This window comes from Panthera leo, chromosome C2, assembly GCF_018350215.1.
Source record: "Panthera leo isolate Ple1 chromosome C2, P.leo_Ple1_pat1.1, whole genome shotgun sequence".
NCBI lineage: Eukaryota > Metazoa > Chordata > Mammalia > Carnivora > Felidae > Panthera > Panthera leo.
In genome coordinates, this window is record NC_056687.1 from 14,132,168 (window position 1) to 14,153,425 (window position 21,258).

The window sequence follows — 21,258 nt, forward strand, 5'->3', positions numbered from 1 at the left end:
TCACGGGTTGGAAGTTTTCAATATGGGACATCCTAAGTCTGTTCTGAGGACTGCCTGTGCTCTGGGTTAGTCAAGGGTGGGTAAATGCTACAGACAGGGGAAGGAATTCCAATAATTACAGTTTGTTAAAAATCGACTCATTTTTCCATTATTTTCCTTGTCTTTGAAGGCTTTCTGAAGGAGGGAAGAACATCATCAGATAGGCATGTATATCACAATTTACATATCCATAAAGGGTCGAAAATTTTTTAGGTATATAAGACAACTTGCACATCTGTGACAAGGTGTTCATAAACTGACAAGTATCCTCAAAATGTGATATTTGAGTCTCACTAGTTAAAAACTTTTGAGACTTTCAGGATGGAAAGAGTAGAATGGAATGAGAACATGGTGATCATATATTGAATTATCTTATAACTTCTAATGGCACACCAACATTTGAACACGATTTTGTTTTAATGCATTTCTTTACTGGGGAAATATTGACTGAATTCAAATTATGTGCCCGGCTCTACTTCATCTGGAAAGAGGGGTGCACAGAAGAGGAGATTATGTTTCTGCCATTATGGATCTGTATTCAGAAACCTGAATGGAAAGTTACTAGAAATACTGCAAGAAAGCTGGAAAACTTTTCCAATAGTTCAGGAGTACTGTGACAAGAAAGGGGGTGTTAGAAAAGCAAAGTGTGTATTCTAGGGATTTTGTGCATTAGAGTTTATAGCTGTGAATTTCAAGAATGGTAGAAAAGTAGAGAAAATTAAGCCAAAGAACAATTGTAGTGGGTATATTTTCCTTAAACTTCTGGTAAGGGATGAATTAGCGCAGAGTGATCAGATAGAGCAGTCTAAAAGTCGTAGGAAATACTGTCAACTGAAGAAAAAATGTCTACAAAGGAAAGATCACAGGAAAGGAAATCAGCAGTTTCATGAAATTCCCAGGTGAAAGCATTGAGTAAAAGACTGGATGTCACACATTTCTTTGATGGGAAATTTTAGCGTGGAGTAGAAGGAATGATCTTCCTGAGTTTGTACTCCCTTGCAGCTTGGATTTTAGAGTTGTCACAGTAAAAAGTAATACAAATTTTGGATTCTGCCAGATTCATAAAATGATGATTGATGTAAAGAGTAGACAACAAAGATGAGCAGAAACATCCCAAGAAACAACCATACAAACAAAAAACAGAGACAGCTTCCTTTGTTCCTTCCTTTCTTTCTCTTTTCTTTCTTTCTTTCTTTCTTTCTTTCTTTCTTTCTTTCTTTCTTTCTTTCCACTCTCTCTTTCTTTCTCTCTACTCTCTCTTTCTTTTTCTCTTTCTTTCTTTCATTCTTTCTAATTTCTTCCTTCCTTCCTTGTTTTCCTTTTGACTTTATGTCTGGCAATGGAATGATTGAATAATGGGTGTAGTTGAGAAAACAAGGAAGAATTTGGAATTAGACACCAATAAAGAGAGAATATAGAGATGTGAGGTTACAAACCAAGGTTTCTAGATCTCAACACTATTGGCATTGTACAGCAGAAGTTCCAGTGTTGTTGGGCTTTGTTCTGTTGGCTGGAATTAGCATCTTCCCTCGTTTATCACACATGGAGCTACTAGGTATCTGCAGTAGGTATCTGGGTGTGAGCAGGCAGGCAAAAATTTGCAATGATTCCAGAAAGGTGATGGGAGTTATTTCCTTCCCTATGGGGACAGGTAGATAGCTTAGGAAACAGGAGATATCAAGAGGACAAAATTTTCCTAAATGTCCCTCAACCATGATACATAAGGTAAATTAAATGACAGTAAGTTGTGAAGGTGGGTACCAGTTTTACATATGGCACATGATTCTAGTGAGAGAATTCTTCGGCAGAGCAAATTAAAATACTGTTCTTTAAATATAACTGGAGACTCCAACAGAATGAAGTCACATTTCCCAAGACATTTATTGATTGTTGGCAGTGAGTGGCATACCAGAAGTGCTTACATATTTGTTGGGTATGTCAGGGGATGAATGGTATGTTCTGCCAATTACTGACAGTATATAAAGGTCCAAAGCTAGTAGAAGACACACACTTCACCACATCCTCTTGCAACCCACGTGAAATCTCTTCCAAGATGTGTTGCAACTACGGCAACTCCTGTGGCTATGGCTGTGGCTATGGCTATGGCTGTGGCTATGGGCCCTATTATGGCTATAGTTATGGACCTGGCTATGGCTGTGGATATGGCTGTGGATACGGCTCCTGCTGTGGCTATGGCACCAGATATGGCTGTGACTGTGGCTATGGCTCTGGTTGCTGTGGCTACTGGCCATTTTGGTATAGAAGATGTTATTCTTCTTGCTGCTAGAACATCACTGTCCAAGACACATTTCCTTCTGAAATGGCATGCTTTAAGGGAGGGCTGATTCATTGATTTATACCCCAAGATTTCTATATCCGATGAATTGCATACTTTCGGTAATTGTGACCCCTAGTTAGCATTTGTATGAAGGCATCCTGTGGCTGAAGGCTATGTGGTATCCTCTGACTATTTTCCAAATGTTAGTCTTCACTTCTATTCTGGGTTCTGTGTTGAGACTGTGGCAACATATCTAAAATCCCACAGTGAGGCAAATCCCTTATTCTCAATAAAAATGTTTCATTTTTTTTCTAACTAATCTCTGTGTTCTTGCTAATGAATGACTCCTTTTTGAGGTGTATGGCATCTCCTGAAACTCGGGCAACAATATATTCCATGAACCTGGGTCTCTTCCTAGATATAATATAAGCCTTTCTTCTCTTATGTGCATCGGAGATAATGTCTTCTCCTATTTCTTGTATCCATAACACCTCAACATAAATCACACTGTGTAAGAACTATGTCCTTGAGGTAACACCGTATCTAAAATGGAGCTGAAGGCTGGAGGGGTAAGAGGAAGAGTTAGGACACCTCTTCGGGAAGTTGTGACACAAGCTCAAGGGGGAGGAAGTATGGCCTGAGTGCTTCAAGGATGAATGGAGTTGAAGAGAGAATTTTTGGGATTAATGAGAAATTGGGAGCTGCCTCTGTTGAGATGTAAGAAACTAAGGAAATGAGAAGCAAAAGAAAAACGTGATATTGTATGATCTGCATTTTGATGGAAGTGCAAATACATTTGTTGGCATATACTGAGTTTCAGTAAATTGATTTAAGTCAATTAATTTCCAAATCGTTTTGAATGTTTTTGAAAGGCAACTGTCACACACCCTGAAGGCTCAGTAGAAAAATTATAGGTGAATTTCTTGCTGTCAGAGTGGTTTCATTCTAGTAGGTTAATAAAACAAAAAGAAGAATTAATTCGGATAAATTTAGAGAGATAATTCCTATGGTGTGAATAAAACAGCATCCTTGAGAAGACTGAAGTATTGAAGAGTTAGTTCAAGGATGTGTTTTGACATGTTCTGTCACATGAACTCATGTCAGTTTCCAGAAATACTAGAAAGGACAGTTGTAAATGTAAAGAAGAAAGAGAAATACATAAGGTTTTGGGTATGATCAGTGGTGCCACGAGTTTTAGTGCAAAAACACAATGGCTAGTGTCTTAAATGGGCTCTCTAATGGAGCAGATATAAAATGAAATTAATAGTTCCAGTTGATTTTCTGAGTGTGAATGCGTACTAATTTGTTGGATTCTGATTTCAGTGTGCTTCTCTCATGTGCCTTTCCAGACCTCTAACATTTAGATCCTACAACAAAAATTGTCTTTCAGACACAATTTCAACCAGCAGAATAAAAGACTCACTGTCTCATCTCCATGACAAGGGTCACTGCACAAATTCTGGGTCTGAGTACCCTTGGTCCTGGAGACTCCACAACTTGGCCAGTTCCAAGGAAGATGGCTCTGCCATCAAGGTTGTCCTGGAGGGAAACTACACCCAGGATATAATGTGTCTTACTGACGAGGAAAGAGATGTTCTTTCAAGAGCTGGAAATTCTCACAGATGGAACATCTGTAAGTCATTTCTGGGGACTGACTGTGCTCTGGATAAATCAGAGGTGAGAAAATTGTATACACAGGGGAAGTCAATTCCAATCATTACAGTTTGTTGAACATAGAACTTATGGTTTCATTAGGTTCCTTTTCATTGAACACTACCTATAACAGGGCAGAATAGTATTTATTAGGCACGTATCTCATACTTTCTATTTCTAGTAAAGAGTTTATCATTTATTAGGCATATGAGATAACTTGTATATCTGTAGAAATGACTTTGAACACTAACAGATATCTTCAAAAGGTGAAATTTGTGACTGTTTTAGCAATGAACATTTGGGACTTTCGGCTTGAATGAATTGAGAACATTATGACATATATTCACATTCTTATAGATTCTAAGTGATACCAACGTTTGAACATGGTTTTGTTTTAATATGTCTGTTTGTTATTGGCAGAAATATTGAGTTGAGATTATGTGCCAGGCACTATGCTTAGAGCTAACCGATGATTCAAGGACACACAGAAGAAAAGATTTTTTTCTGCCATTAAACATCAGTGTCCCGAGCTCTTAATGGAAGTGTATAGAAATAAAGCAATAAAGATAGGAAGTGTTTTTCATTAGTTCGTGGGTATTGTGACCAGAGAGTGGGTGTTTAAAAAGTATCATGTCTATTTCAGGGAACTCGTGCATTGGAATTTATGGTTTTGAATTTCAATAATGATGGCAAAGTAGGAAAATTAAAGGTAAAGAACATTTGTAAGGGGATATATGTGTTGAATTTGTTGTTAGGGATGACACATAGTGGAGTGATCAGATAACCCATGAGCAATATTAGAAAAAAAACAGTAGGAAATATTCTCAACCAAAGGAAACATATCTAATAATGAAACTTCTCCGAAAAGGAAATCAGCAGTTTTATTAAAATGCCTGTGGAAGTCATTCAATAAAGGACTGGATGACACTCATTTCTTGGTGTTGAAATTTGAGTGTGGAGTAGAAGAAATGATACCTGAATTTGTACTTGTTTCCAACTAGGATTTCATAGTTGTTACAGTGAAAAGTAGTTTAAATTTGGATTCTGCCTGGATATGAACATAGTGGCCTGGACAATGAAGATAAGCAAAAGCATCACAAACAAATAAACAACATCCTCCCCCCCCCCCCCCCCCCCCCCCCCCGTATATCTGGTGATGAAAGGGTTGGACTTTCAGTTTATTTGAGAAGGAGGGGAATCTTTGGACATAGACACGAGTAAAGAGAGAATCTAATTTATAGATGTGAGGCTATAAAGCTAGGTTTCTCGATCTCAGCACTTTTGACATTTTACATGAGGCACTTCAATGGTGTTGAGGGACTTTCTGTGTCATGAAATGGGCATCATCCCTAGCTTTTACCACACAGACCCAGTAGATATCTGTAGCAGGTATCTGGGTGCAAGAAGCCTGGTAAGATGTTGCAATGATTCCAGAAAGGAGATGAATTTTTCTTTCCTTATGGACAGAGGTAGATGTTTTATGAGTGTGGAGAGATCAAGAAGGAGAAATATTTCCTAAAAACCCCTCAGCCTTCTTGTTAAATGATTGGAGATTGTGAACATGGATTTTGGTTTTACTTAGAGTCCATGATTCTACTGAGAAATGTTTTTTGGAAGAATGAAATAAAATGCTCTTCTTTAATAAAACTGAAGTCTCCTTAATAATGAGCTCACGTTGCCCAAGACATTGTTGATTGTTGACAGTGACTGGCACAGCACAGTTGCTTACATATTTGTTGGGTAAGTCAGGGGATGAGTGACATGCTCTGCTAATTACTGACAGTATATAAGGGTCCAAAGCAAGTAGAAGACACGCACTTCACCACATCCTCTCACAACCCACGTGAATTCTCTTCTCTTGGCAAGATGTGTTGCAACTACGGCAACTCCTGTGGCTGTGGCTGTGGATATGGCTATGGCTGTGGATGTAGTCCGTATTATGGCTGTGGTTATGGCCTCCGTTATGGCTGTGGCTATGGCTCAGGATATGGCTGTGGCTATGGCTCCTGCTGTGGCTATGGCACTGGATATGGCTGTGGCTATGGCTATGGCTCCAACTGCTGTGGCTACCGGCCATTTTTCTATAGAAGATGTTATTCCTCTTGCTGCTAGAACATCACTGTCCAAACCCCACTTGCTTCTGAAACGACACACCTTAAGAGAAGGCTCATTCAAGGATCTATACCCCAAGATTTATATATCGGGAACATTGCATGTGTCATAGAAGATTTGACCTCCAGTAACATTTGTAAGATGGCAGCTTGCAAATTGAGGCTATGAAGTATCATCTAACAGTTTTCCACGAAGTGTTGGCTTTACTCCCTTAATATGGATTCTGTGTTGTGACTGTGGCAAGGTTTCGAACATCCCACATTTGGGCAAATCCCTTATTCTCAATAAAAATGTTTCATTCCTTCTATCAAATGTCTCTGTTCTTTCTTGTGAAAGCCTCCTTTCTTGAGGTGTTATGGCGTGTCTTGAAAATTGGGCTGACAATATATTTCATGTACCCGGGTCTCTTTCTGGATATCATACAAGCATTTCTTCTCTTACATGCATTGATATAATGTCTTCTCCACCTAAGTCTCATATCCCTAACACTCCAACACAAATCACACAGTATTCCAGAACTGTGCCCTGGAAATCACACTGTAGGTACAATGCATGTGGAGGGAAAAGACGAGGATGAGGAGGGATGGCATCTCCTGGGAGGTTGTGACAGAAGCCCAAGGGGAAGGGGGTGTGGTCTGATCACTTAAAGGATGAATGTGATGGAAGAGAGAGTGTCTGGTATTCATGAGAAATTGGAAGCTGCCTCAGCTGAAGTGTAAAGAAGCAAGGAAAGGGTACGTTAGAAGCAAAGCGTGGTATCATATCATCTGAATTAGATGGATTTGCTAATATATTTGTTGGCATAAAATGAGTTTGAAGAAATTGATTTAAATCACTTAATTGACAAATCCTTTTGAATCTGTTTGAAAGAGAACTATCCAACACACAGAATACATAGTAGAAAAATTGCAGATGAATTTCCTACTCTGAGTGTTTACATTTTGTTGGTGTTATTAAATATGTTACAAATTAATTATGACAAATTTAGACACATAATTTGCTTGGAGAGAATAAAACAGCTTCCTGGGGAAGAGAATGAAGGTTCATTAAATATTGGAGAGATAGTTCGGGGTGGTACTTTGATGTTTGGTGTCTAACGAACTGATCAAGTGGAAAGAATGGCCAGAAAGGGCAGTACTAAGTAGAAAGGGGAAGAGAAATTCATTACGTGTTGGGTATGATCAATGGTGCCACAATTTTCAGTTGAAAAGAGGAAGGAGTAGGGCTTTAATGGTGTCCTTCAGTGTCTTCCCTGGTGCGTATACAAGAATGGGATGAGAAGCCCAGTCCTTTCTGAGTTTGAGAACCTTCCGTTTGTTGGGGTCTGACTTCAGTGTCCTTTCCTCAGGTGCCATTCCAGAACTCTCACCTTTAGATCCTACAATAGAAAATGTATTTCAGACTCAAATTCCACCAGCAGTGAAAAACCGATCGCTGACTCATATGCATGGCAAAGGTGAGTGCACAAAGTCTGAGTGTGAGAATCCTAGAGCCAGGAGACTCTAAGCCCTGTCAGAGTCCAAGGAGGATGGCCTTGCCATCGAGGTCAGCCCTGGGTGGAGGCTATGCCCCGTATATTGAGTGTCCTGCTGACGAAGAATTAAGCCTTCTCTCAAGGGATGGAATTATCACACATGGGATAGTCTAAATCTGATGTGATGACTGAGTGTGCTCTGAGTTAGTCTAGGATGGGTACATCGTACAAACAGGGAAAAGAATTCTAATAATTACAGTTTGTTGAAAATCTATTCATTGTTCCATTATGTTCCTTGTCTTTGAAGGCTTTCTGAAGGAGGGAAGAATATCATCAATTAGGCATTATATTATAATTTACATATCTAGTGACGTTCTGGTTATTTATAAGGCATAGAGAACATGTGGAACAATGTGTTCATAAACAGACAACTTTATTTATATTTATTCATATATTTCAATTTTTTTCATTTATTTATTTATTTTTTTTGAGAGACAGACTGTCAGCGTGGGAGGGGCAGAGTGAGAAAGAGACACAGAATCTGAATCAGGCTTCAGTCTCCAGGCTGTCAGCACAGAGCATTACACGGGGCTTGAACTCACAAACTGTAAGATCATCACCTGAGCTGAGGTTGGACACTTATTCAACTAGCCATCCAGCAACCCCCACACAACTATCTTTAAAGTGTGAAATTTGAGACTCTCTTAGTCCAAGAATATTGGAGATTTTCGGGTTGAATGGAATGAGAATATTGCGATAATATATTGAATTATTTTATAACTTCTAAATGGCACACCAACATTTGAAAACGGCTTTGTTCTAATGCATTTTTTAATTGGACAAATACTGACATAATTCAAATTATGTGCGAGGCTGTACTTTCTCTGGAAAGAAGGGTGCACAGAAAAAGAGACTTTTTTTTTCTGCCATTATGCATCTGTATTCAGAAACCTGAATGGAAAGGTACTAGAAATAATGCAATAGAGCTAGAAAACTTTTTCAATAGGTCGGGAGTATTGTGACAAGAAAGAGGGTGTTAGAAAAGCAAAGTGTGTATTCTAGGGATTTTGTTCATTAGAGCTTATAGTTGTGAATTTCAAGAATGGTAGACAAGTAGCGAAAATTAAGCTACAGAACAATTGTAGTGGGCATATTTTCCTTAAACTCCTTGTAAGGGATGAATCACAGCAGAGGGATCACATACCCCAGTCTAAAAGTCGTAGGAAATACTGTCAACTGAAAGAAAAATGTCTACTAAGGAAAGATCAGAGGACAGGAAATCAGCAGGTTTATGAAATTCCCGGTTGAAAGCATTCAGGAAAAGACTGGAGGTCCCACATTTCCTTAATGGGAAATTTTAGCGAGGAGGAGAAGGAATGATTTTCCTGAGTATATACACCCTTCCAGTTTGGATTTTATAGTTGTCACAGTAAAAACTAATGCAAATTTTGGATTCATAAAATGGTGATTGATGTAAAGCGTAGACAACCAAGATGAGCAGAAATATCCGAAGAAACAACTATACAAACAAAAAGCAGAGACACCTTCATTTCTCCCTTCCTTCCTTCCTTCCTTCCTTCCTTCCTTCCTTCCTTCCTTCCTTCCTTCTTATCTTTCTTTCTTCTTTCTCTCTTTCTTTTTCTTTCTTTCTTCCTTTCTTTCTTTCTTTCTTTCTTTCTTTCTTTCTTTCTTTCTTTCTTTTTCTTCCTTTTCCTCCCTCCCTCGTTTCCTTCCTTCCTTCCTTCCTTCCTTCCTTCCTTCCTTCCTTCCTCCTTCCTTTCTTTTTGACTTCATGTCTGGTAATGGAATGATTGGATAAAGGGTTTAGTTAAGAAAAAAAGGAAGTGTTTGGTTTTAGACACCAATAAAGAGAGAATATAGAGATGTGAGATTCAAACCAAGGTTTCTAGATCTCAACACTATTGGCATTGTACAGCAGAAGTTCCAGTGTTGTTGGGCTTTGTTCTGATGACTGGAATTAGCATCTTCCCACGTTTATCACACTTGGAGCTAGTAGGTATCTGCAGTAGGTATCTGGGTGTGAGAAGGCAGGCAAAAATTTGCAATGATTCCAGAAAGAAGATGGGAGTTATTTCCTTCCCTATGGGGACAGGTAGATAGTTTAGGAAAGAGGAGAGATCAAGAGGACAAAATTTTCCTAAATGTCCCTCAACCATGATACATAAGGTAAATTAAATGACAACAAGTAGTGAAGGTGGGTACCAGTTTTACGTATGGCACATGATTCTAGTGAGGGAATTCTTTGGCAGAGCAAATTAAAATGCTGTTCTTCAAATGGAACTGGAGACTCCAACAGAATGAAGTCACATTTCCCAAGACATTTATTGATTGTTGACAGTGAGTGGCATACCAGAAGTGCTTACATATTTGTTGGGTATGTCAGGGGATGAATGGTATGTTCTGCCAATTACTGACTGTATATAAAGGTCCAAGGCTAGCAGAAGACACTCAGTTCACCACATCCTCTCACAACCCACGTGAATTCTCTTCTCTTGACAAGATGTGTTGCAACTACGGCAACTCCTGTGGCTATGGCTGTGGCTATGGCTGTGGCTATGGCTATGGCTGTGGCTATGGCCCCTATTATGGATATAGTTATGGACCTGGCTATCGCTATGGCTATGGTTGTGGCTATGGCTACGGCTGTGGCTATCGCCCCTATTATGGCTGTAGTTATGGACCTGGCTATGGCTGTGGCTGTGGTATGGGCTATGGCTGTGGATATGGCTCCCGGTATGGCTGTGGATATGGCTCCTACTGTGGGTATGGCTCCGGCTGCTATGGTTACCGGCCATTTTGCTATAGAAGATGTTATTCTTCTTGCTGTTAGAACATCACCCCATTGTCCTCTAAATAAGAGACATCTAATGGAAGGCTGAATCAAGGATTCATACCTCACATTTTCTATATCCAGGAAATTGCATGCTTCACAGAGGCTCACACCTCCAAGCAACATTTCTAGAATGGCATCCTGTGCCTCAAGGCTGTGTGGTATCATCTGACTGTTTTCTAAATGTTGGTGTTTACCTTTACCCTGGATTCTGTCATCTGACTGTGGCAATAAGCCTAACACCCCACAGTTGGGAAAATTCCTTATTCTCAATAAAAATGATTCTTTGCTTCTGATATATCTCTATGTTCTTGTTTGTGAATTACTCCTTTTTTTGAGGTATTATGACTTCTCTTGAAAATCTAGGTGACAATATGTTTCATGAACATGAGGGCTCTTCCTTCATATAATGGGAGCCTTTGTTCTCTTATGTGCATCAGAGAAAATCCCCTTTCTACCTGTGCCTTGCACCCCTCATGCCCAGGCCCTCACACCTCAACGCAAATCACAGAGTATTTCAGAACTTTCATCTGGAAATCACACTCTATGTAGAATGGAGGTGGAGGGGAAAGGCAAGGAGGGATGTTACCTCTTTTGGAGGTTGTGAGACAAGCTCCAGGGAGAGGAGGTGTGGCCTGAGTACTTCAAGGATGAATGGAATGGAAGAGAGAGTTTCCAGATTAATCAGAAATTAGAAATGGACTCGGGTGTCTAATGAACCAAGGAAAGGATAATTTAGAAAAAAGATGTGGTATTGTATCATCTGTAATTTAATAGAAGTCCGGATGTATTTGTTGGCATATATTGAGAGTGAGGAAATCGATTTCAGTCACTTAACTCACCAATAGTTTAGAATGTTTTTGAAAGGGAACTATCCTACACTCTGAAGATACAGGAGGAAAATTGTGGAGTACTTTCTTGCTCTCAGAGCATTGACATTCTAATGGCGATATTTAAAAGTAAGTAAGAATTAGTTGAAGTTAATTTGGAGAGATCATCCCTATGAAGGCAATAAAACTTCTTATTTGGGAAGAGATTGCAGGCTGAAGGATTGAGGAGATAGTTCAAGGAGGTATTTTGACATTTTGTGTCAAATGAACTGATGCCATTTGAAAGAAATACTAGAAAGAACAGTTGTAAGTATAAAGGGGAAAGAGAAATTCATGAAGGTTGGGGTGTGATTGGTGGTGCCACAATTTGTAGTGGAAAAAAGCAAGGGATAGTTTGGGAGTTGTGAGCTTACTATTGTGTTGGGTTCTTACCAAAGTGTCTTTTCCTCATGTGCCTTCCAGAACTCTAACAGTTAGAGCGTACATCAGAAAAAAGTGTCTTCAGACTCAATTTCTACCAGCAGAAAGAATGACTCACTGTCTCATCTCCGTGACAAAAGTCACTGCAGAAAGTCTGAGTCTGAGGACACCGGAGCTAAAGGTCTCCATCCACAGCATGGCCAATTCCAAGGAAGATAACCCTGCCATCAAGGTCAGCCTTGGCATGAGGCTATGCCCAGGATATTAAGTGTCCTTCTGTGGAAGGATCAGGGCTTCTGTCAAGGGTTTGAAGTTTCAATATGGAACATCCTAAGTCTGTTCTGAGGACTGCCTGTGCTCTGGGTTAGTCAAGGGTGGGTAAATCCTACAGACAAGGGAAAGGAATTCTAATAGTTACAGTTTGTTCAAATCTACTCATTGCTCCATTATGTTCCTTGTCTTTGAAGGCTTTCTGAAGGAGGGAAGAACATCATCAGTTAGGCGTTTACATATCCATATCCATAGAGGGTATGGATATCCATACCCTTTACATATCCATAAAGGGTCGATAATTTGTCAGGTATATAAGATAACTTGTAGATCTGGAACAAGGTGTTCATAAACTGACAACTATACTCAAAATGTGAGATTTAAGACTCACTACTTAAAATCATTTGAGACTCAAGGTTGAATGGAATGAGATCATTGTGATAATACATAGAATTATCTGGTAACTTGTACTGGCACACCAACACTTGAACACCTTTTTGTTTCAATGCATTTCTTTACTGGGGAAATATTGACGGAATTCAAATTATGTACCAGGCTCTACTTCATAGGGAAAGATGGGTGCACATAAGAAGAGAATATTTTTTCTGCCATTATGGATCTGTATTCAGAAAACTGAATGGAAAGGTACTAGAAACAATGCAAGAAAGGTAGGAAACTTTTCCAATAGTTCAGGAGTATTGTGACAAGAAAGAGGATGTTAGAAAAGCAAAGTGTGTATTCTAGGGATTTTGTGCATTAGAGTTTAGAGTTGTGAATTTCAAGAATGGTGGAAAAGTAGAGAAAGTTAAGCTAAAGAACAATTGTAGTGGCTATATTTTCCTTAAAATTTTTGTAATTGTTGAATCACATCAGAGTGATTAGATACACCAGTCTAAAAGTAGTAGGACATACACTCAACTGAAGGAAAGATGTCTACCAAGGAAAGACCACAAGAAAAGAAATCAGCAGTTTTATGAAATTCCCAGTTGAAAGCATTCAGGAAAAGAATGGATGTCACTCATTTCTTTGCTGGGAAATTTTAGCGTCGAGTAGAAGGAATGATCTTCCTGAGTTTATACTCCCTTCCACCTTGGATTTTATAGTGGTCACTGTAAAAAGTAATGCAAATTTGGAGTCTGCCAGATTCATGAAATGGTGATTGATGTAAAGCCTAGACAACGAAGATAAGCAGAAATATCCCAAGAAACAAACATACAAACAAAAAACAAAGACACCTTCCTTCTTTCTTTCCTTCCTTCCTTCCTTCCTTCCTTCCTCTCTTTCTCTCTTTCTTTCTTTCTTTCTTTCTTTCTTTCTTTCTTTCTTTCTTTCTTTCTTTCTTATTTCTTCCTTCCTTCCTTCCTTCCTTCCTTCCTTCCTTCCTTCCTTCCGTTAATTCTTTCTTCCTTTCTTCCTTTCTTTCTGACTTCATGTCTGGTAATTGAATGATTGGATAAAGGGTTTAGTAGAGAAAAAAAGGAATTATTTGGAATTAGACACCAATAAAGAGAGAATATAGAGATGTGAGATTCAAACCAAGGTTTCTAGATCTCAACACTATTGGCATTGTACAGCAGAAGTTCCAGTGTTGTTGGGCTTTGTTCTGATGACTGGAATTAGCATCTTCCCACGTTTATCACACTTGGAGCTAGTAGGTATCTGCAGTAGGTAACTGGGTGTGAGCAGGCAGGCAAAAATTTGCAATGATTCCAGAAAGGAGATGGGAGTTATTTCCTTCCCTATGGGGACAGGTAGATAGTTTAGGAAAGAGGAGAGATCAAGAGAACAAAATTTTCCTAAATGTCCCTCAACCATGATACATAAGGTAAATTAAATGACAACAAGTTGTGAAGGTGGGTACCAGTTTTACGTATGGCTCATGATTCTAGTGAGATAATTCTTTGGCAGAGCAAATTAAAATACTGTTCTTTAAATATAACTGGAAACTCCAACAGAATGAAGTCACATTTCCCAAGACATTTATTGATTGTTGACAGTGAGTGGCATACCAGAAGCGCTTACATATTTGTTGGGTATGTCAGGGGATGAATGGTATGTTCTGCCAATTACTGACAGTATATAAAGGTCCAAGGCTAGTAGAAGACACACAGTTCACCACATCCTCTCACAACCCACGTGAATTCTCTTCTCTTGACAAGATGTGTTGCAACTACGGCAACTCCTGTGGCTATGGCTGTGGCTATGGCTGTGGCTATGGCTATGGCTGTGGCTATGGGCCCTATTACGGCTGTAGTTATAGACCTGGCTATGGCTGTGGCTATGGTATGGGTTATGGCTGTGGTTATGGCCTCCGTTATGGCTGTGGCTATGGCTTAGGATATGGTTGTGGATATGGTTCCTGCTGTGGCTACGGCCCCGGATATGGCTGTGGTTGTGGCTATGGCTCCAGCTGCTGTGGCTACCGGCCACTTTACTATAGAAGATGTTATTCCTCTTGCTGCTAGAACAACACTGTCCAAACCCCACTTGCTTCGGAAATAAGACATGCTTCTAATGAGAAGGCTCATTCAAGGATCTATACCCCAAGATTTATATATTGAGAACATTGCATGTGTCATAGAAGATTTGACCTCCAGTAACATTTGTAGCATGGCATCTTGTGGCTCATGACGCTATGGAGTATCATCTAACTGTTTTCCACAAAGTGTTGGTCTTACTTCCCTTAGTATGGAATCTGTGTTGTGACTGTGGCAAGGATCCAAACATCCCACATTTGGGCAAATCCCTTATTCTCAATAAAAATGTTTCATTCCTTGTATCAAATGTCTCTAGTCTCCCTTGAGAAAGCCTCGTTTCTTGAGGTGTTATGGCCTCTCTTGAAAATTGGGCTGACAATATATTTCATGTTCATGAGGTCTCTTTGTGGATATCATACAGGCATTTCTTCTCTTACATGCATCAGAGAAAATACCTTTTCTACCTGTGCCTTGTACCCCTCATGCCCAGGGCCTCACACCTCAACACAAATCACAGAGTATTTGAGAACTGTGCCCTGGAAATCACACTGTAGGTAGAATGGATGTGGAGGGAAAAGATGAGGACTAGGAGGGATGGCACCTCTTTTGGAGGTTGTGACAGAAGCCCAAGGGAGAGGAGGTGTGGCCTGATCACTTAAAGGATGAATGTGATGGAAGAGAGAGTGTCTGGCATTCATGAGAAATTAGAAAGCTCCCTCAGCTGAAGTGTAAAGAAGCAAGGAAAGGGTACGTTAGAAGCAAAGATGTGGTATCATATCATCTGTAATTGGATGGATTTGCTAATATATATGTTGGCATAAATTGAGTTTGAAGAAATTGATTTAAGTCACTTAACTGACAAATACTTCTGAATGTTTTTGAAAGAGAACCATCCGACACACTGAATACATAGTAGAAAAATTGCAGATGAATTTCCTATTCTCAGGGTGTTTACATTTTGTTGGTGTTAATTAAAAGTATGTTACAAATTAATTATGAAGTTAACTTAGACACATAATTTGCTATGGAGAGAATAAAACAGCTTCCTGGGGAAGAGAATGAAGATTCATTAAATATTGGAGAGATAGTTCGGGGTGGTACTTTGATGTTTGGTGTCAAATGAACTGATCAAGTGGAAAGAATGGCCAGAAAGGGCAGTACCAAGCAGAAAGGAGAAAGAGAAATTCATTACGTGTTGGGGTATGATCAATGGTGCCATAATTTTCAGTTGAAAAGAGGAAGGAGTAGGGCTTTAATGGTGTCCTTCAGTGTCTTCCCTGGTGCGTATACAAGAATGGGATGAGAAGCCCAGTCCTTTCTGAGTTGTGAGAACCTTCCTATTGTGTTGGGGTCTGACTTCAGTGTCCTTTCCTCAGGTGCCATTCCAGAACTCTCACCTTTAGATCCTACAATAGAAAATGTATCTTCAGACTCAAATTCAACCAGCAGTGAAAGAACCAATCACTGACTCATATCCATGGCAAAGGTGAGTGCACAAAGTCTGAGTTTGAGGATCCTAGAGCCAGGAGACTCTAAACAACCTGTCAGATTCCATGGAGGATGGCCTTGCCATCGAGGTCAGCCCTGGCATGGAGGCTATGCCCAGTATATTGAGTGTCCTGCTGATGAAGAATTAAGCCTTCTCTCAAGGGATGGAATTATCACACATGGAACATCCTAAATCTGATGTGATGACTGAGTGTGCTCTGAGTTAGTCTAGGATGGGTACATCGTACAAACAAGGGAAAAGAATTCTAATAATTACAGTTTGTTGAAAATCTATTCATTGTTCCATTATGTTCCTTGTCTTTGAAGGCTTTCTGAAGGAGGGAAGAATATCATCAATTAGGCATTATATTATAATTTACATATCTAGTGACGTTCTGGTTATTTATACCCTCTACATGTCCATAAAGGGTCGATAATTTATCAGGTATATAAGATAACTTGTAGATCTGGAACAATGTGTTCACAAACAGACAACTTTATTTATATTTATTCATATATTTCAATTTTTTTCATTTATTTATTTATTTTTTTGAGAGACACACTGTCAGCGTGGGAGGGGCAGAGTGAGAAGAGACACAGAATCTGAATCAGGCTTCAGTCTCCAGGCTGTCATATCACAATTTAGCATATACATAAAGGGCTCGAACTCACAAACTGTAAGATCATCACCTGAGCTGAGGTTGGACATCTTAATCAACTAGCCATCCAGCAACCCCTACACAACTATCTTTAAAGTGTGAAATTTGAGTCTCACTAGTTAAAAGCTTTTGAGACTTTCCAGATGGAAAGAGTAGATTGGAATGAGAATATTGCGATAATATATTGAATTATTTTATAACTTCTAAATGGCACACCAACATTTGAACACGGCTTTGTTCTAATGCATTTTTTAATTGGACAAATACTGACGGAATTCAAATTATGTGCCAGGCTGTACTTCATCTGGAACGAAGGGTGCACAGAATAAGAGACTTTTTTTTTTCTGCCATTATGCATTTGTATTCAGAAACCTGAATGGAAAGGTACTAGAAATAATGCAATAGAGCTAGAAAACTTTTCCAATAGGTCAGGAGTATTGTGACAAGAAAGAGGGTGCTAGAAAAGCAAAATGTGTATTCTAGGGATTTTGTGCATTAGAGCTTATAGTTGTGAATTTCAAGAATGGTAGACAAGTAGCGAAAATTAAGCTACAGAACAATTGTAGTGGGTATTTTCCTTAATTTCTTTTAATTTTCCTTAAATTTCTTGTAAGGGATGAATCACAGCAGAGTGATCACATACCCCAGTCCAAAAGTAGTAGGAAATACTGTCAACTGAAGGAAAAATGTCTACTAAGGAAAGATCACAGGAAAGGAAATCAGCAGTTTTATGAAATTCCCAGTTGAAAGCATTCAGGAAAAGACTGGATATCCCACATTTCTTTGATGGGAAATTTTAGCGAGGAGTAGAAGGAATGATTTTCCTGAGTTTATACACCCTTCCAGCTTGGATTTTATAGTTGTCACAGTAAAAAGTAATTCAAATTTGGATTCTGCCAGATTCATGGAAAGGTGAATTATGTAAAGCATAGACACCCAAGAAGAGCAGAAACATCCCAAGAAACAACCATGCAAACAAAAAGCAGAGACACCTCCATTTCTCCCTTCCTTCTTTCCTTCCTTCCTTCCTTCCTTCCTTCCTTCCTTCCTTCCTTTCTTTCTTTTTTTCTTTCTTTCTTATTATTTCTTTCTTTCTAATTCCTTCCTTCCTTCCTTCCTTTAATTCTTTCTTCCTTTCTTCCTTTCTTCATTTCTTTCTTGACTTCATGTCTGGTAATGGAATGATTGGATAAAGGGTTTAGTTAAGAAAAAAGTAAGTATTTGGAATTAGATGCCAGTAAAGAGAGAATATAGAGATGTGAGGTTACAAACCAAGGTTTCTAGATCTCAACACTATTTGTATTGTACAGCAGAAGTTCCAGTGTTGTTGGGCTTTGTTCTGTTGGCTGGAATTAGCATCTTCCCTCGTTGATCACACATGGAACTAGTAGGTATCTGCAGTAGGTATCTGGGTGTGAGCAGGCAGGCAAAAATTTGCAATGATTCCAGAAGTGAGATGGGAGTTATTTACTTCTCTATGGGGACGCGTAGATAGCCTAGGAAAGAGGAGAGATCAAGCAGACACAATTTTCCTAAATCTCCCTCAATGATGATACATAAGGTAAATTAAATGACACTAAGTTGTGAAGGTGGGTACCAGTTTTACATATGGCACATGATTCTAGTGAGAGAATTCTTTGGCAGAGCAAATTAAAATACTGTTCTTCAAATGGAACTGGAGACTCCAACAGAATGAAGTCACATTTCCCAAGACATTTATTGATTGTTGACAGTGAGTGGCATACCAGAAGTGCTTACATATTTGTTGGGTATGTCAGGGGATGAATGGTATGTTCTGCCAATTACTGACAGTATATAAAGGTCCAAGGCTAGTAGAAGACACACAGTTCACCACATCCTCTCACAACCCACGTGAAATCTCTTCTCTTGACAAGATGTGTTGCAACTATGGCAACTCTTGTGGCTATGGCTACGGATATGGCTATGGCTGTGGATGTGGTCCCTATTATGGCTGTAGTTATGGCATCCTGGCTATGGCTGTGGTTATGGCTCAGGGTATGGCTGCTGTTAATGGCACCAGATATGGCTGCGGCTATGGCTATGGCTCCAGCTGCTGTGGCTACCAGCCATTTTGCTATAGAAGATGTTATTCCTCTTGCTGGTAGAACATCACTGTCCAAGCCCCACTTGCTTCTGAAATGACATGCCTTAAGAGAAGGCTCATTCACGGATATATATTTATATATCGAGATTTATATATCGAGAGCATTGCATGTGTCATAGATGATGTGACCTCCAGTAACATTTGTAGCATGGCATCTTGTGGCTTGAGGCTATGGAGTATCATCTAACAGTTTTCCACAAAGTGTTGTTCTTACTCCCTTAGTATGCATTCTGTGTTGTGACTGTGGCGTGGATCCATACGTTCCACATTTGGGCAATCCCCTTATTCTCAATAAAAATGTTTCATTCCTTCTATCAAATGTCTCTAGTCTCTTTTGAGAAAGCCTCATATCTTGAGGTGTTATGGCCTGTCTTGAAAATTGGGTGACAATGTATTTCATGTACCTGGGTCTCTTTCTGGATATCATACAAGCATTTCTTCTCTTACATACACCGATATAATGTCTTCTCCACCTAAGTCTCATATCCTTAACACTCCAACACAAATCAGACAGTATTGCAGAACTGTGTCCTGGAAATCACACTGTAGGTAGAATGGATGTGGAGGGAAAAGACGAGGATGAGGAGGGATGGCACCTCTTGGGAGGTTGTGACAGAAGCCCAAGGGAAAGGAGGTGTGGCATGATCACTTAAAGGATGAATGTGATGGAAGAGTTTCTGGTATTTCTGTGAAATTGGAAGCTGCCTCAGCTGAAGTGTAAAGAACCAAGGAAAGGGTAAGTTAGAAGAAAATGCATGATATCATATCATCTGAATTTTTATGGATTTGCTAATATATTTGTTAGCATAAATTGAGTTTGAGGAAATTGATTTAAGTTAGTTAATTGACAAATACTTTTGAATGTGTTTGAAAGAGAACCATCCAACACACTGAATACACAGTAGAAAAATTGTAGATGAATTTCCTACCCTCAGAGTGTATACATTTTGTTGGTGTTAATAAATATGTTACAAATTAATTATGACAAATTTAGACACATAATTTGCTTGGAGGGAATAAAACAGGTTCTTGGGGAAGACAATGAAGATTGAAATATTGGAGAGATAGTTCAGGGAGGTATTTTGATGTTTTGTGTCAAATGAACTGATCCAAGTTGACAGAATGACTAGAAAGGACAGCACTAAATAAAAAGGGTGGAAAAGAAATTCATTAAGTTTTGGGTATGATCAGTGCTGCCACAATTTTCAGTTGAAAAAAGCAAGGACCTGTGCTTTAATGGTAGCATTTACGGCATTACTTGGTACAGATATAAGAATGGGATGTAAAGCCCAGTTCTTTCTGAGTTTGAGAACCTACTAGTTTGTTGGGGTCTGTTTTCAATGTCCTTTCCTCACTTGTGCCATTCCAGAACTCTAACCTTTAGATCCTACAGTAGAAAATATTTTTCAGGGTCAAATTCAGCCAGCAGTGAAAAGCGACTCACTAACTCATTTCCATGACAAGGGTCATTATAAAGTCTGAGTCTGAGGTACCTGGAGCTTGGAGACTCCACAACATGGCCAATTCCAAGGAAGATAGTGCTGCCATCAAGGTCAGCCCTGGAGTGAGGCTATGCCCAGGATATAACGTGTTCTGCTGATGAAGAGACATGGTTTCTTTCAAGAGTTGGGCATTTTTCACAGATGGAACATCTTTAAATCAGATCTGGGGACTGACTGTCCTTTGGGCCAATATGAGTGGGGAAACCCTACAAAGATGGGTAGAGAATTCTAATAATGAAGTTCACTGAACATCTAACTTATGGTTTCATTTATGTTCCTTGTCATTGAATACTTTCTGGAGGAGGGCAGAATATCATTAATTAGGCATGTATATCAAAATTTACATGTGTAGTGAAGTGCCGATCATTTATGAAACATTTAAGATAATTTATGCCTCTGGAAATATGTCTTTGTAAGCTAACACATATCTTCAAAATGTGAAATTTGTGACTCTCTTAGTCACAGAACATTGGAAAGTTTCAGCTTGAGTAAAATGGGAACACTCCAATGTTAGAACATATTTTGTTTTAATGCATCTGTTTTTATCGGTGGAAATATTGATTGATTTCAAATTACATGCCAGGCACTCTACTTAGAACTTGTGACTCAGAGATGTACAAAATATAGATTTTTTTTCTGCTGTTAGGATCAGTATCCAGAGATCTGAATGGAAATGTACTAGAAATAATGCAATAAATATAGGAATGATTTTCAATAGCTCAGGCATATTGTGACCAGAAAGTGGGTTTTTGAAAATTAACATGTCTATTCTAGGGAAGCTTTGCATTAGAATTTGTCATTTCGAATTTCAAGACTGACAGAAAAGGAGAGAAAATAAAAGGCAAAGAACAATTGCATGGGATATGTTTTCTTTAAGCTTCTTGTTAGTGATGACACATAGCAGAGTAATCAAACAGACCAGTGACCAGTATAAGAAAAATCAGTTGGAAGTATTCTTAACTGAAGGAAAAATGTCTAATAATTAAAGTTCTCAGAAAAGAAAATCAGCAGCTTTATGAAAAATCTCTGTTGAAAGCACTTGATAAAGGACTTGTTGGCACTCATTACTTTGTTGTTGAA

General features: G+C 39.0%; 2 protein-coding genes and 1 pseudogene across 2 annotated transcripts; all 3 read left to right on the forward strand.

Annotated features, from left to right (window-relative positions):
* Positions 1-5,836: 5,836 nt before the first annotated feature.
* Positions 5,837-6,123, forward strand: LOC122198763 (keratin-associated protein 6-2-like). Its single transcript, XM_042903541.1, has one exon. It carries the CDS (start codon positions 5,837-5,839, stop codon positions 6,080-6,082), a length of 246 nt encoding a protein of 81 aa, XP_042759475.1. The 3' UTR covers positions 6,083-6,123.
* Positions 6,124-10,077: 3,954 nt separating this feature from the next.
* LOC122229211 (keratin-associated protein 6-2-like) lies at positions 10,078-14,392 on the forward strand. Its single transcript, XM_042954320.1, has 3 exons — positions 10,078-10,138; positions 10,259-10,340; positions 14,188-14,392. Exons 1-3 carry the CDS (start codon positions 10,078-10,080, stop codon positions 14,390-14,392), a joined length of 348 nt encoding a protein of 115 aa, XP_042810254.1.
* Positions 14,393-18,446: 4,054 nt separating this feature from the next.
* On the forward strand, positions 18,447-18,677 carry LOC122229924 (annotated as a pseudogene).
* The last annotated feature ends 2,581 nt before the right edge of the window (positions 18,678-21,258 follow it).